This window comes from Meles meles, chromosome 7 (genome assembly GCF_922984935.1).
Source record: "Meles meles chromosome 7, mMelMel3.1 paternal haplotype, whole genome shotgun sequence".
NCBI lineage: Eukaryota > Metazoa > Chordata > Mammalia > Carnivora > Mustelidae > Meles > Meles meles.
Genome location: NC_060072.1, coordinates 37,677,501 through 37,692,130, shown reverse-complemented (window position 1 = coordinate 37,692,130; position 14,630 = coordinate 37,677,501). Strand labels below are relative to the sequence as shown.

The window sequence follows — 14,630 nt, the reverse complement described above, 5'->3', positions numbered from 1 at the left end:
TTCAACAAATGCTGTCGGGAATATTGGACAGCCACATGCAGAAGAATGAAACTGGACCATTTTCTTATACCATACACAAAGATAAACTCAAAATAGATGAGATTAAGACCTAAATGTGAGACAGGAACCCATCAAAATCCTAGAGGAGAACACAAGCAGCAATGTCTTTGATCTCGGCCACAGCAAATTCTTGCTAGACACATCTTCAAAGGCAAGGGAAACAAAAACAAAAATAAACTATTGGGTTTTCATCCAGATAAAAACTTTTGCATAGCAAAGGAAACAATCAACAAACCTAAAAGGCAACCTACAGAAACGGAGAAGATATTCGCAAATGACATATCAGATAAAGGGCTAGTACCCAAAATCTATAAAGAACTTATCAAACTTAACACCCAAGCAACAAAAAATCCAGTTACAAAATGGACAGAAGACATGAACAGACATATCTCCAAAGAAGACATATAAATGGCTAACAAACACATGAAAAAACTTCCGACATCACTCGGCATCAAGGAAATACAATCAAAACCACAATGAGATAACACCTCACACCTGTCATAATTGATAAAATTAACAAGTCAGCAAACAATAAATTTTGATGAGGATGTGGAGAAAGGGGAACCCTCTTACACTGTTGTGGGAATGTAAACTGTTACAGCCACTCTCGAAAACAGTATGAAGGTTCCTCAAGAAGCTAAAAGTAGAGTACAATGGACCAGTGATTGGACTACTAGGTATTTATCCCCAAAGATACAAATGTAGTGATCTGAAGGAGTACCTGTACCCCAATGTTTATAGCAGCAATGTCCACAATAGCCAAACTATGGAAAGAGCTCAGATGCCCATCGACAGATGAATGGATAAAGAAGATGTGGTATATACGTACAATGGGATATTATTCAGCCATCAGAAAGGTTGAAATCTTATCATTTACATTGAAGTGCATGGAACTGTATTATGGTATTATACCATATATGGGTATTATGCTGAGTGAAATAAGTCAATCAGAGAAAGACAATTACCATATAGTTTCATGCATTTGAGGAATATAAGCGGAATCTGGAGGAAGGCAGGGAAAATGGAATGGGAAGAAATCAGGGAGACAAACCACGAGAACTCTTTTTTTTTTTTTTTTTTTTTTTTTTCAGCATAACAGTATTCATTCTTTTTGCACAACACCCAGTGCTCCATGCAAAACGTGCCCTCCCCATCACCCACCACCTGTTCCCCCAACCTCCCACCCCATGGGAAAGAAACTGAGATTTGTTGGAGGGGAGGTGGGTAGAGAGATGAGATAACTGGGTAATGGGCATTAAGGAGGGCATGTGATTGATGAGTACTCGGTGTTATATGCAAATGAGGAATTACTGAATTCTACATCTGAAACCAATGATGTTCTATATGTTGGCTAATTGAATTCAAATTACCAAAAAAAAAAAAAAAAAAAAAAAGGTGAACTTCATGGGCCCAATGTGGTTTCCTGATAATTTGAGGAGCTCCTTTGCATAAGGAGCCTAAAATTGATGTGATGGTGGTGGCTTCCATGTATTACTACCCAAATTTCTTTCATCAGTCTTCCTAATCAGTTCTTTTGGTCCTCTCCTTTAGGACCCAGCATATCCTGCCACATGCACAGAGCAGATAAATTTTCTTTCATTTTTCCAGAAGAAACAGAAGCCTGTAAATGGATATCCTTCTTGGTCTTCCCTCACCATCAACTGGAAATAACCACATGCACAAATCGTTAACTTCTAGCTTTCAGTTTAGAATAGGTGTTCCACCCTCTCTCAAAGTTTAATCATTATTTGTGCTCTAGGTTTTATAGATTTTATAGATTTTTTTTTTTCTGCTTTCAGGATCTAGATCACTTTTTGCCTTTGATTTTCAAAATGATAGTAGAAGTAAATCCCACAACTGTAGCAGAAACAATGAGGCAGGCTTATAGATAAGCTTGTACAGACCAGAGGTGGATGGCAGAAGAAAAAGGAAATAAGAAAATGAAAATTCAAAGAAAATAAGAAAAAGAATGATAAATTATCTGCTTGACCACTGACCATAACTGAATTGAAATTATGGAATTTACTAATCCAGTAGAGTGGGTGGGAAGATACGCTATAGTTTTAAAAAACTGGATCATATTAATGTATCAAGTAATTAATAAAATTCTACAAAAACAAAAAGCTTCACAACAATAGGAAATGTTATCATAGGAAACCACCACTCGGATCAGTTGTGAGAACTATTTACATAGCCATAATAATGGTGATACTAAATGTGATTTTGAGGTAATTATAGTGGAAGGATGGGGGGAAGAGAAAGGAAGGGAGAGAATAAAAGAGCTAAAATCCTCATTTAATACCAAGGCATAGATTAAATAAGAGAGAAAACAGCAATAAACAGTAACAGCCAAAGGACTGAAGTTAAGAATCTCATGCAAGTGAGATGGGAAGTGTGCAGGCGCTCTACATGTACGTTTGTGTTTGTGTGTAAGTGTTTAGATTTGCACCCTCTTGCTATTATTTGACATTGAAAAATTGTGTATACATAAAAATTAAAAGCAATTAAAAACAATATTTCTGCCATGAAACCCATCATGCCTGCCTGCTCTGCCTACCCACAGATCAGATTTTCTTCTTGGAGTCATCCTTAAAATCTTCACCCTAACTCCCCACTTAATAGCCTAACCTGTATCTTGCTATTGGTCTTTCTCCTGCTTCCCCATTCTCTAGCCTGCTGACCAAGACAGAATATTAAATGCCAGTCTGATCATAGTGCTTCTTGGCTTAAATACCTTTATATGTTCACCCCACCCCACCCCCAACTCCATCCCCCCATCTTCAGTGAAAATCTGAGCTACAAAGCTTGGAAAATAAATAGTTTCATGACCTGACACTTCTATCTCTAGGTACTGGGATGAGCAGGATACCCTCTACTCCCCTAAAAAAAATTCATGTCCACTTAGGACCTGTGAATGTGACCTTTTTTGTAAATAGGATTTTACAGGTGTAATCAAGTTAAGATGGTATTACATAAGATTATGGTAGACCATAAATTCAGTGACTGTTATTCTTATAAAGAGAGGCAGATTTGAAGACACACAGACATAGAAAAAAATGCAAAGTTAAGAGAGAAGCTGACTAGAGTTACAGTGCTATCAGCCAAGAACACAAAGGATTGCCAGCAACCACCAGAGAGAAGAGGCAAAGAAGGATTCTTCACTAGAGTCTTTAGAGGGCATATGGCTCTGCTGACACCTTGACTTCAGACTTGGAGCTTCCAGAACTGTGAAAGAATAAATTACTGTTGTTTTGAGCCACCCAATTTGTGATAATTTGTTACAGGAGTCCTAAGAAACTAAGACACTCTGTGACTTCATTTCCACCTGGAATGCATTTTTATTACCTTCTTCTGGGTCCCACTGACCTTCAAGATCCAACTAAAGATTACTTGGTTATTATATTAATATTAAAGATCAGATGTCTGAAATTCAATTAATCCAACAATTTCGCAAAAATTACCCAGACTAATTTTTTCAACATTATCTACACATTTCTAGATTTTAGCTAACACAAACAAAGGTACTATTTGAAAAGCTTTTATTTTAAATTTTGACTTATTCAATTCTATAATATTATTTCTTTAGCTCACTGAGGGTAGAATTTATCATCTTAGAGGATTCTTTCAGAGTACTGTATTCTGTTAATTCCATTTTTACAAAGAATTCTGGGAACATTATGTCGATTTTATAGCCCAAAAAGAAAATTCTGACTCTATCCTACATATATAAACTTCTAACTAAATAACAGTAGCAATAAATTCAGTTAAAGACTTATACAGGCTTCCAGAGAACATGAGCAGTGGAGTGGCACATACTAGCTCCAAATCCCAGTTTTTGCTATTCATTAACTCAGTTACCATAGAAAAATGTTGATTATCTTTTCCATAATTCACCTTTTTTCTTTCTTTTTTTCTTTTGGTTTGTTTGCTTCTTTGTTTTGTTTTCTGTTTTTGTATGGGATATTAATCCCCACCCTCTCACATTGTTGTGATACTACATTTTAAGTGCCTTGTGTGGTCTTATGAATAATACACACCCCATAAATAATAGCTGCTTTTTTATTATTAATTACTACTGTCCCTCTAATTAGCTGATCTGACTCTATGACATACATTGCATGCAGAAGTCATTGTACAGACTTTGCTACAGCATTTATGATTCAGTGATTCATGTGGGAGATTCAATTTTTAACTGCAAGCTGTGTTGCCAAAAATAAATTTTGAATTTACAAGTCAGAGAAATATCTTTTCCCTACATGTCACTTGGAAATTCTAAAAAAGGAAGCTTTTTCTAGTCTCTAAAAACTGCTGCCTAAAAGGAGAAAAACAGCATAAAGATTCAATTATCTATTGACCTGAAGTTTGTGTACAAAATGGATTTTACTGTATCAAATAAATATAGCTCTATAGTAATGTAGATCCATGTTTCAGACAACAGAAAAGACAAAATTGATATGTATTTATTTAATCACTAAGGAATTTTTAAAGAACTCTTAACAGGAAGTTGGAAAGATAAGCTGGTTTAATTCACAAAACAATATATCATTTAAATACATCACAGAAAATTCTAATTCTTTGCATATCTATATATTTAATAAAATATTATTATCCAATACCCAATTAGTAGCTATCTTGTTTAAAAAGTAGAGAGCGAGGGGTGCCTGGGTGGCTCCATTGGCTAAGTGCCTGCTTTGGGCTCAGGTGGGGAGCCTCCTCTCTCACTCTCTGTAGCTCCCCCTGCTTGTGCTCTTTCTCTCTCTCTGTTAAATAAATAAAATCTTAAAAAAAAAAAAAGTAGAGAGCTAAGTGCTATAAGATTATCCACATTTTCTAATAATGCGAACTATACTTCGCTTTAATCCAGATCCTTACTCTTATAGGTCACATTCAATTTAAGGAGCAAATAAGACAAAACTTCAAACAAAAGTAAATTTTAAATAGATTTATTTCTTGACAAAGAATAATGTCAAAAATATATTCTAAAGTCATTAATGAAATATATTTACACAATTCATTTTAGATATATTAGGCTGTCCTCACATGTAAAGAAAATGCACTCCGTTTTTAATTATATTGTCAGTTCTTCCTATTTCCTATTTTTACATAATTAATTCAGCAAATATACATTGATTATACAATACATACATACTGTGTTAGCAACACTATAGGGGTAGCCAAGAAGAATCACTTTTTATTCTCCTACTAAAAAAACCTGCAATCTAGTAGACCTTGTGTGTCCATCACCCAAGAGTACATTATCAGTCAGGAAAATAAAAGCAGAGGTTGGAGTTTTGAGTATAAGTGATAGCTTTTTAAAGTACATGATTTTCACATATTACTTATTGGAAAGAAAGAGCAAAAGATTGATTATTTGGGGGAAGTTATAGTGTAGCTGCATTTTTTATGCTAGTGTTGTCACTGATAATTGATCCTATTTTGTTCATTTCAGAAGCTGCTCAGTGGAAGAAGCACAAGTTCTGAAGCTGGGCTAATTCTGTCTTCCTGATGTTGGGGGGTTGGGAAGGAGTGGGGTGCTGGAGAAGGCAGTGCATATGCCTTTGACAAGTCACTTTACCTCACTTGAGAAAAATGGAGATAATGACAAGTACCTTCTGGATAGGAGCAATGTAAGAGATTAAAGAAATTAAATGTAATACACCCATAATGTTTTCACAGTTGATCCTCAAGAAATTCCTAGCAGCAAACCAGGGCCTTGTGGCCTGTGACCTGAACCTTTTTGGAAATATTCTATTTGGCCTTGACAGTGTCCTTAACACACACACACACACACACACACACACACACACATACTACACATGATATATCCAGAAAGGCAGACAGAGTATAGGTTACTTGTCCAGGTCTCATTAACTCTACCACTTCCTGTGTTGCATGTTTCCTGCCCAATGTGTCATATATTTATACTGCTGGCCTCACTCTTGAAACATTTGTTTGTGACCACCCTTGAGAAGTGAATGATGAAAGATATTCTTTTCTCATGAATATCTTCCAAAATATAACTACATACAAATTTTAGAGCTGATAAGATTCATTGTATTTTAAAAGAATTCCATGTGTGGGGCGCCTGGGTGGCTCAGTGGGTTAAGCCGCTGCCTTCGGCTCAGGTCATGATCTCAGGGTCCTGGGATCGAGTCCCTCATTGGGCTCTCTGCTCGGCAGGGAGCCTGCTTCCCTCTCTCTCTCTCTCTGCCTGCCTCTCTGCCTACTTGTGATCTCTCTCTCTCTCTCTCTCGCTGTCAAATAAATAAATAAAATCTTAAAAAAAAAAAAAAAGAATTCCATGTGAAAGCAGAACACCTTACCAACTAGTGCTCATAAAAGAGCACCAGCATCATATGATTGATATTTTCCATCTGACTTAGTTCTTTGTTACCTACATCCAAAGACTATTAGAACTAAGGGGTTATTTTTACATAAACAATAAGAAAGGGGAGCTGGAAATAGGGGGCCCTACCTGTGACACTGGATTAGATAAACATGAAGAGAGAAGGTAGGAGAGGAGTGCTAGAGGGAAGGAAAACAGCTAAATTTCTGGGACCAAGACAATGAAGAAATCAGAAAGAGCAAGAGCTCAAGAAATAGCCTTGATGCTTTACTAACCAGAAATCTTAGTGTTTCCAGACAGGGATATAGAAGAGTTGCAAACCTTCAGCTCTTTTATTAATTCTCTGACTTTGGCTTGTGGGAAGGAGTGAAAATGAGAGACGTATCATTGGACGATCAATTCATACAAAGGTAGAGAGAGCACAGTATCATCATTTGTGTGGCAGTAGAGCAGTTCTGCCACTTCACAGATCATCTATCCTTTTCTAAGACAGTAGACATTGCTTTAGTACACAGTCTAATCTCATCTGTGCCATTTGATATTTATATCAAACACCTGTAAATATCCATTTTCTCAACAAAGAGTTTTTGAATGCCTATTATATACCCAGTAGTTGTGTAGGTTATTAAAATAGAGCAGCAAACAAAATGAAACAAAAAATCCCAGCCCTTATGAATCTTTATGCACAGTGGAGAGGGAGGTATATGACAAACAAATCAGTAAAGTACATATTGTATCAGATGGCAATAAGGGCTGAGAGATAAAAAAAAAGAAAATGAAAGAAGAGGGAGAGTATATATGTGCAAATAAGTTAGGGAACACTTCACTGAGAAGAAAACGTTTGAGCAAAGGAAGAAGGAAAAGAAAATGCAACAGAATAGATATGGCTACTTTAAGAGGCCATCTTGACTGAACAGAATGGGCTAAAATGAAAGAGTAGGAGATAATTTCAAAGAGGTCAGGAAGGTGGTAGTGGAGATCATACATGGCTTGTAAGCCACTGCAAGGACTTTGGTTTTGTTGTAAGTAGTGTACATGGTCACTGAAGCAGAAAATTAACTTGAGCTGACTTACAGTGTAACAGGTCATTCAGGCTGCCATGTTGAGTAGACTGAAGTGGGTCAAAAGCAAGAGGAGGACCAGTCATGAGACTATTGTAATAATCCAGTGAGACATGATGGTTGTATGGAATAAGGAAGAGCCATGAAGACTGTGAGAAGAGGTCACATTACTGATATATGTTGAAGCTAGAAATAATGGTTTTATGGCTGAATCAAATGCAGTGTGAGTGAAACAGAGTTACCAAGGACAGCTCCAAGGCTTTTGATTCAGATAACGATAATGACCTTAGGGACACCTGGGAAGTGTAAGACTATAAGTCTGTTTAATGATAATAGCCTTAGGGACATCTGGGAAGTTTAAGACTACAAGAAAGTCTGGTTTCTTTGGGGTGGGAGGATAACAGGAAAACAGTCTTGAATATGTTAATTTTCTAGGCATCAGGCAATCAGGACATAGGATATGCTGGAGATATAAATTGAGAGTCATAAGGCAGTGGGTGGTTTTTGGAGCCAGAAGACTGTATGAACTTAGTAGGCGAGTGAAGGTAGATTGAGAAGAGAAGGCACTGCAAGTCTAGGGCGAAGGAGAACCAACGAAGGAGCCTGAGATGAGAGTAAAAAGTAAAGATGGATGGAATCAAAAGAGTAGAGGGTACTTTTAGTCAAGTGAAGAATTACTACAGGGAGTGATAACTGGATCCAGTGCAGGGTTCAACAATCTGGAAGTTAGCAATGACTTTGTTAAGAACAGTTTTGATGAGATGTTAGAGGCAAAGAGTGTAAAATGTGCTTAAGAGGGAATGGGAAGAAAAGAACTGAATACATGCAGTAGAGTCAAATCCAAAACAACTAGTTAATTATATACAAAAAATTATTTTACAAGATAAAAAATGTAATTTTAAAGAATATGTAAAAATGAAAAACGTGAAAGGTCACCAAATACAATTTCCACAAATACAGATAATTTTCTTTTTAATTGAATAAAGTGAAAAGTGAAAGATTCTAAATATTTCACCTTAGCTGGTAAGATGATTAGGCAATGTTGCAAATAAAACATCTCCTTGTATCTCTTTGCAGTAATTTTCAAGTACTCTATTAAACAGATGAAGTGATGTTATGTCTTGGAAGAATCAAAGATCTAGAGAAAGAAAGGTTCCCACATTCACACAGGTACATTCACACTCACAGACACAACACCAAAATAAAAGGGGGAAAATTTCAAGTAGTGATTTTGAGTATTCCCATATGCTAAGAGTGTACCAATTCGTTATTCATACCCATGTCTAAAATTATTTAAAATCAGCAGCTTAAAAATGCAAAAATTCATTACAAACTGTATAAGTTTGTAATGAAAAAGTAACCCTGTCTGTGACTTGATACCAAATTTTCTTTTCATACATATTTAAAGGTTGATGAAGTAAACTATTTTTGCTTTCATGGACACCTTTCGAAACTAAGAAAATGCATCCCAAATTATAGTCTCCTGAGAAGATGTAAAGATTATATGCCATTAGAGGAGATTTGGAGAAAGCTTCTTCAAAGCAGCATTCAGAAGGCAAAGGCTGAAAGTGTTATGAATCACTTACCTCCCTAATGTCCCTTTGATATTTAGTGTTCATTTCTTCTGTTTTAATGAGATCCTTTCTTGCTGTCTCTGCTTCCTGTTCCACCTCCCCAACTCGGGAAGAAAGGGCTGCTAAACGTTCTTTCATTTGAGCCATTTCATAGTTTTGCTTTTCAAGCAATTCTTGTAGTTCGACTATTTGACTAGTTTCATCAGTTGAGTCTATAGAGCCATTGGATAAACGCTGCAGGAAACGAAAAAGAAATGGCACTTAGGATAGTCTATATCTTTAATTTAAAATTCATGAACTTAAAGAAATGAAACTGATAGAGCTTTCACACTGAGAAACAAGAACTCTAACTAGTTCTGAAGAACTAAGTTTCTAGGAAAACTCTTAATTGACATTAAATATAAAGGTAGATCCATAATTTTCAAATAGGTTAGCAGATGCATTTGAACTGGAAGCTATATATATATATAATATGTATAATATATATCAATTAATTTATATTATTGTATTAATAAATAATATATTAACATCATATAATATATACTTATATTAATTGTATTATATTAATTTATATTATACATTGACATATAATATACACATATATACATACATACCGCATTATATATATTAACAGCACAAAACACTGGTGTATCTTAAATATTTAATAAATGGCAATTATTTTATCAATTATATTCAGAATTTATTATAAACAATATTATACTTACATAAACAGTGTATTATTACTAAATAATAAGAAAAAATAGAAACTGCAATATTTTTATTCAAGATCCTGTGTGCATTTGCAAATTTTATTTTCAATGACACTCAGAAAAAGAACTTACACACATTTTCTTTTTAAAGAAGGTTATTCCGGGTGTGAATCTGACCTAGCTGGAATAAAAGTATAACGTAAAACAGCCTTGATTTCTGTATTGCTAAGAATATAAAAGTCTGAGTGCACACAACCCACAGGAAGGAGGTTTAAATGGATTAAATACTTTGAGACTGATTTCTCCCCTTGCTGCCTAGAAACAGGGTGACCCATGTCTTCAGAAGCACGTCCTACAGCCTGGCTACATTGGAGAAGCTTTGTGGTGAAGATAGTGCAACAACTGGGGAGAAACAGCACTAAAAGAAAAAGGGCACAGCTAAGTCAAAATAAGAAAATGCTGATGCGCTTTGCTTTAATCTAAATGCAAATAACAAATGCCAAATTAAAAAAAAGATTAAAAAAACATAAAAAAATAAGATGAGACGAAAGCAAATAAAGTAGTTACTTTTGCTGGAGGGCTTGTTTGGAAAACATGAATCTGATTTAACACAAAAGATACAAGAAACAAATTGAAAATTATATAAATTTTGTGTTTTCCTTTTTTAAGGAACTGAAGTATAGTTGACAAGCAATGTTACATTAGTTTCAGGCATACAACATAATGATTCAAAAGCTCTATATGTTATGCTATGTTCTAAATTTTGTGTCTTCTTATGCACTATTCACTTCCGAGAATCAGTGGCTAAACCCAGAAACCCATAACTAACTGAACTGAGCTGTGCAGGAATACACAAAATGAACAAATGCAGGTTCTTCAAACATCTAACACTACCTCAGTGCATCGCATGCTTTGAGTCAAACCACCCCCAACTGTGTTATAATTTTCTGTCTTATTTCAGACACCCTTCCTTTCACCACTTCACATAATGCACGAACCTTAAAACACATCCAACACCCAAATTTCAGGTCTTTTTCCAAGTAAAAAGTCATATTTATAGTATTTATGCAATTCTATTTTACTATAAAACTGTGCTACATTTTTATTAGTTTTCTACCTCTTTGTATTACGTCATTGATAAAGTTGTGACACAAATCCCTCTTCTTTCACAAGCCCGGTGTTTTTATTGTGCAATTTTGCCTAGCTCATAACTTGTAAGAATGCAAATGACATACTAGAGCAAAACTGACTAACTGCAAGAGAAAAGAGGGAGAACAGAAAACACCATAAAGGGGCGCCTGGGTGGCTCAGTGGATTAAGCCGCTGCCTTCGGCTCAGGTCATGATCTCAGGGTCCTGGGATCGAGCCCCGCATCGGGCTCTCTGCTCTGCAGGGAGCCTGCTTCCTCCTCTCTCTCTGCCTGCCTCTCTGCCTACTTGTGACCTCTCTCTCTGTCAAATAAATAAATAAAATCTTAAAAAAAAAAAAAAAGAAAACACCATAAAAACAGTGAGAAAGAGAAAACAGAGAGAAAGGGAATGCAGACAAATGGCAAGGAGTGTTTAAAAAGTTCAATAACCAACACATGGAGAAACAGTCTGGAAAATTTAAATTAAAATAGCAGAAAAGATGGAGTGAGTCTTAAGATGGTATCTAAAGATGCCAGATTGACAGACCTAATCCCTTGAAGATATTGCTGAACTCTTATATTGCAGACACTGAACATCTAATAATCTAGTAAAACAAGTAAGAGATGTTGCAAACACGTAGAAATGTCAGAGATGCTGCTGAGATCCAGATACTCCCTCGATGTCTCTATCCCCCCCACTGCTGAGATGGCTGCTTGTTGGGGATCAGAAGTACGAACTCTTTCCAAAGTTATACCTGCCCCTGAGGCATACAATGCCACATACAAAGTAGAGGAACTGTAAGCTAAAGAAAAACCAACTAAAGAAAACAACAATTTTTATGGGCATAAATTCCAAAAGTAATGATAGTGACCTTTACACACGACACAACTATCTGTACATTGAACTGAGAAAAGCCAGTTTACAATCATTAGGCAGCGATTAAGAACTGGTTTAGGGAAGAAGGCTAGAGTCAGGGGTGCCTGGGTGGCTCAGCTGGTTGACCATCTGCCTTTGGCTCAGGTCATGATCCTGGGGTCCTGGGATTAAGCCCCACATTGGGCTCCTGCAGGGAGGGTGCTTCTCCCTCTGCCGCTTTCTCTCTCTCTCTCTCAAAAAATATATAAGATCTTAAAAAAAAAGAAAAGAAGACCAGAGCCAATTGCCAGTCAGTTATAGCCAAATTTGGTATTATTGAGTTACAATATGACAGGGTTTGTTTGTTTTTTCACAATAGAAAATACCTTTGAAGTCTGTATACTACTCGCAAGTAACAAGGCAAACTTAAGCTTTACTAGAACTTCTACCTCCTTGCATGAATGACTTTCATGCATGAATGACTTTCTCTAGTCAACAACAGAAATGCAATAGAAATAGAAAAACAACAGAAACTATAAAAATCACTAGAAAACAAATTTTTGCTTTTAGAAAATATTTTATATAACTGAAAAAAAATACACTTAGGATTCTAGAGCCCTAAAGAACTTGAGAGAAAGTGAGGTTCAGGTAATCACACAGAAAGGATTTGAATTAAAAAGCAAGACTTTGAATTCCCAGTTCAGTTCATCAAACCTTTACCATATTGCCTTTACTTGGAACATGTATATCAACAGGGTACACTTATACATGGTGTATGGTATAGACAAGTACCAGGAATGGTGTGTGTGTGTGTGTGTGTACTGAATATACTATATGCACACACAGATTCAACAAATATTTGTCAGTCAACTGATTCGTTAATTTTCTAATTAGAAAAATGATTATTCCAATTCTGTGCACTGAGGTCCATTAAAATCTTGTTTAAAAATTGCATATTTTTAATGGGCTCAAGGTAAGAAAAATTTAATTAAATATAAACAGTAATCAGGCAACTAAAATAAAACACATAAAATGTTAACCTTTTTAATTCCTTTAGCAACAGATGTATATACTACAACAAAATCTGGGACTACCCATGGGAAAGTTTTTGAAACTTCAGTTTTTTCCTAAGTGTTTATAAATCATTTATGCTTAAAAAATGTGTAATATTTCATATATGCAAACCTCCCTAAATACATTTTATGGTGAGCTTAATATATATTTTCATAATTTCAGAGTAAAAGGTCATATAAAAACTATGATTTATATCTTAGAGGAAATAATATAACTTTTGTTCCAAATCACTGTTATGTAGACTTATCTTTAAAATAAATTGTGGGATTTGAACTGAAATGACAAATTATTGAATTATAAGAAAACTCTGCAGTTATTTTAAATAGCTTTATTGAGATATAATTTGTATCCATAAAATTAATCCATTTAAAGTATAAATGTCAACAGTGTTTGCTATAACTAAGGAGTTGTACTATCCACATAATCTAACTTGGAGAACATTTTCATCACCCCAAATAGAAAGCCCTTACCCATTAGCAATCACTTGCAGCTGATCCTGACTTCTAGCCTTAGATGCAACTTAGCACTTAACTACTTTGCCAGTATAAACCTGCCTATTTGGTACCTTTCACATAAATTGAATCAGAGTAGATAGCCTTTTGTTCCCTGAGCATAATGTTTCTGAGATCCATTCACGCTATAGCAAATTACCAGTTTTTTTATTGCTGCATAGTATTCCACCATGTGGATATACTACCTGTTATTTATATATTCAAATGGTAATAGACATTTAGCCTGCTTTTACCTTTTGGCTACTGCAAATAACGCTGTTATGAACATTTGGGTGCAAGTCTTTGTGTGGATATATGTTTTACGTTCTCTGGGTGATTTCCTAGGAGTAAAATAGCTGGATCATATGGTAATTCTATGTTAACATTTTGAAGTACTATTTCCCAAACTTACTGCACCGTGCATTCCTACTAGCAATGATGTAACTTCAAATTTCTCATATACTCACTAAAACTCATTATTGCCTTTTTAAGTTTAAAAAAAAATTTAATTAAATTCAATTAGTCTACATATACTGTATTAGTTTCAGATGTAGTGTTCAATAACTCATCAGTTGCATATAACATCCAGTGCTCACATCACATGACCTCCTTAATTACACTACTCGAGTGTGTATGTAGTAGTATCTCCTTGTCATTTTGATTTGCACTTCCTAATGGCTAATGATGAGGAGCATCTTTTCATGTGCCTATTGGCCTTTATATATCTTCTGTGGAGAAATGTCTATTCAAATTTTTTACTCATTTGCTAACTGAGTTGTCTTTTTATTGATGAGTTATAAGAATTTTATATAAATAGATATTTTGGATACAAGTCCTTTGTCAGTTACATGACTTGTAAATAGTTAGGTTTTGCCTACGTATTTATGATATGGGGCAGAGAGAAGATAATATTTTTGATACTCTTTGAATTTTATCGTTTTCTTTTAATGATTTATTTATTTATTTGAGAGAGAGCACGAGAGAGAGAGAGAAAGAAAGAGAACAAGCAGGGGGAAGAAGTAGGGGGGAGAAGGCAGACAGAAAAAAAAAAGTAAAAATCAAGGTCTTATGATGATCTCAAAAACCTGTATCAGGGACACCTGGGTGGCTCCATCAGTTAAGTGTCTGTCTTTGCCTCAGGTCATGATCCTGGGGTCCTGGGATCAAGTACCCCCATCAGGCTCCTTGCTCAGTGGGGAGCCTGCTTCTCCCTCTGCCTGCTGCTCCCCCTGCTTGCACTTGCTCTCTCTCTGACAAATAAATAAAATCTTAAAAAAACCCATATCATCACAAGAACCCACATTATCTGCCCATCTATGCCCACTCCCA

The 14,630-nt window shown here is 35.5% G+C and overlaps 1 protein-coding gene across 19 annotated transcripts in view; it reads right to left on the bottom strand.

Annotated features, from left to right (window-relative positions):
* PPFIA2 (PTPRF interacting protein alpha 2) overlaps positions 1–14,630 on the bottom strand; it is a 498,399-nt gene that overhangs the window by 113,096 nt on the left and 370,673 nt on the right. For all 19 annotated transcript variants that reach the window (XM_046013266.1, XM_046013270.1, XM_046013268.1 and 16 more), the window contains one exon: positions 9,054–9,275. In XM_046013266.1, coding sequence (XP_045869222.1) covers positions 9,054–9,275 — 222 coding nt within the window. The remainder of the gene's footprint in view (positions 1–9,053; positions 9,276–14,630) is intronic.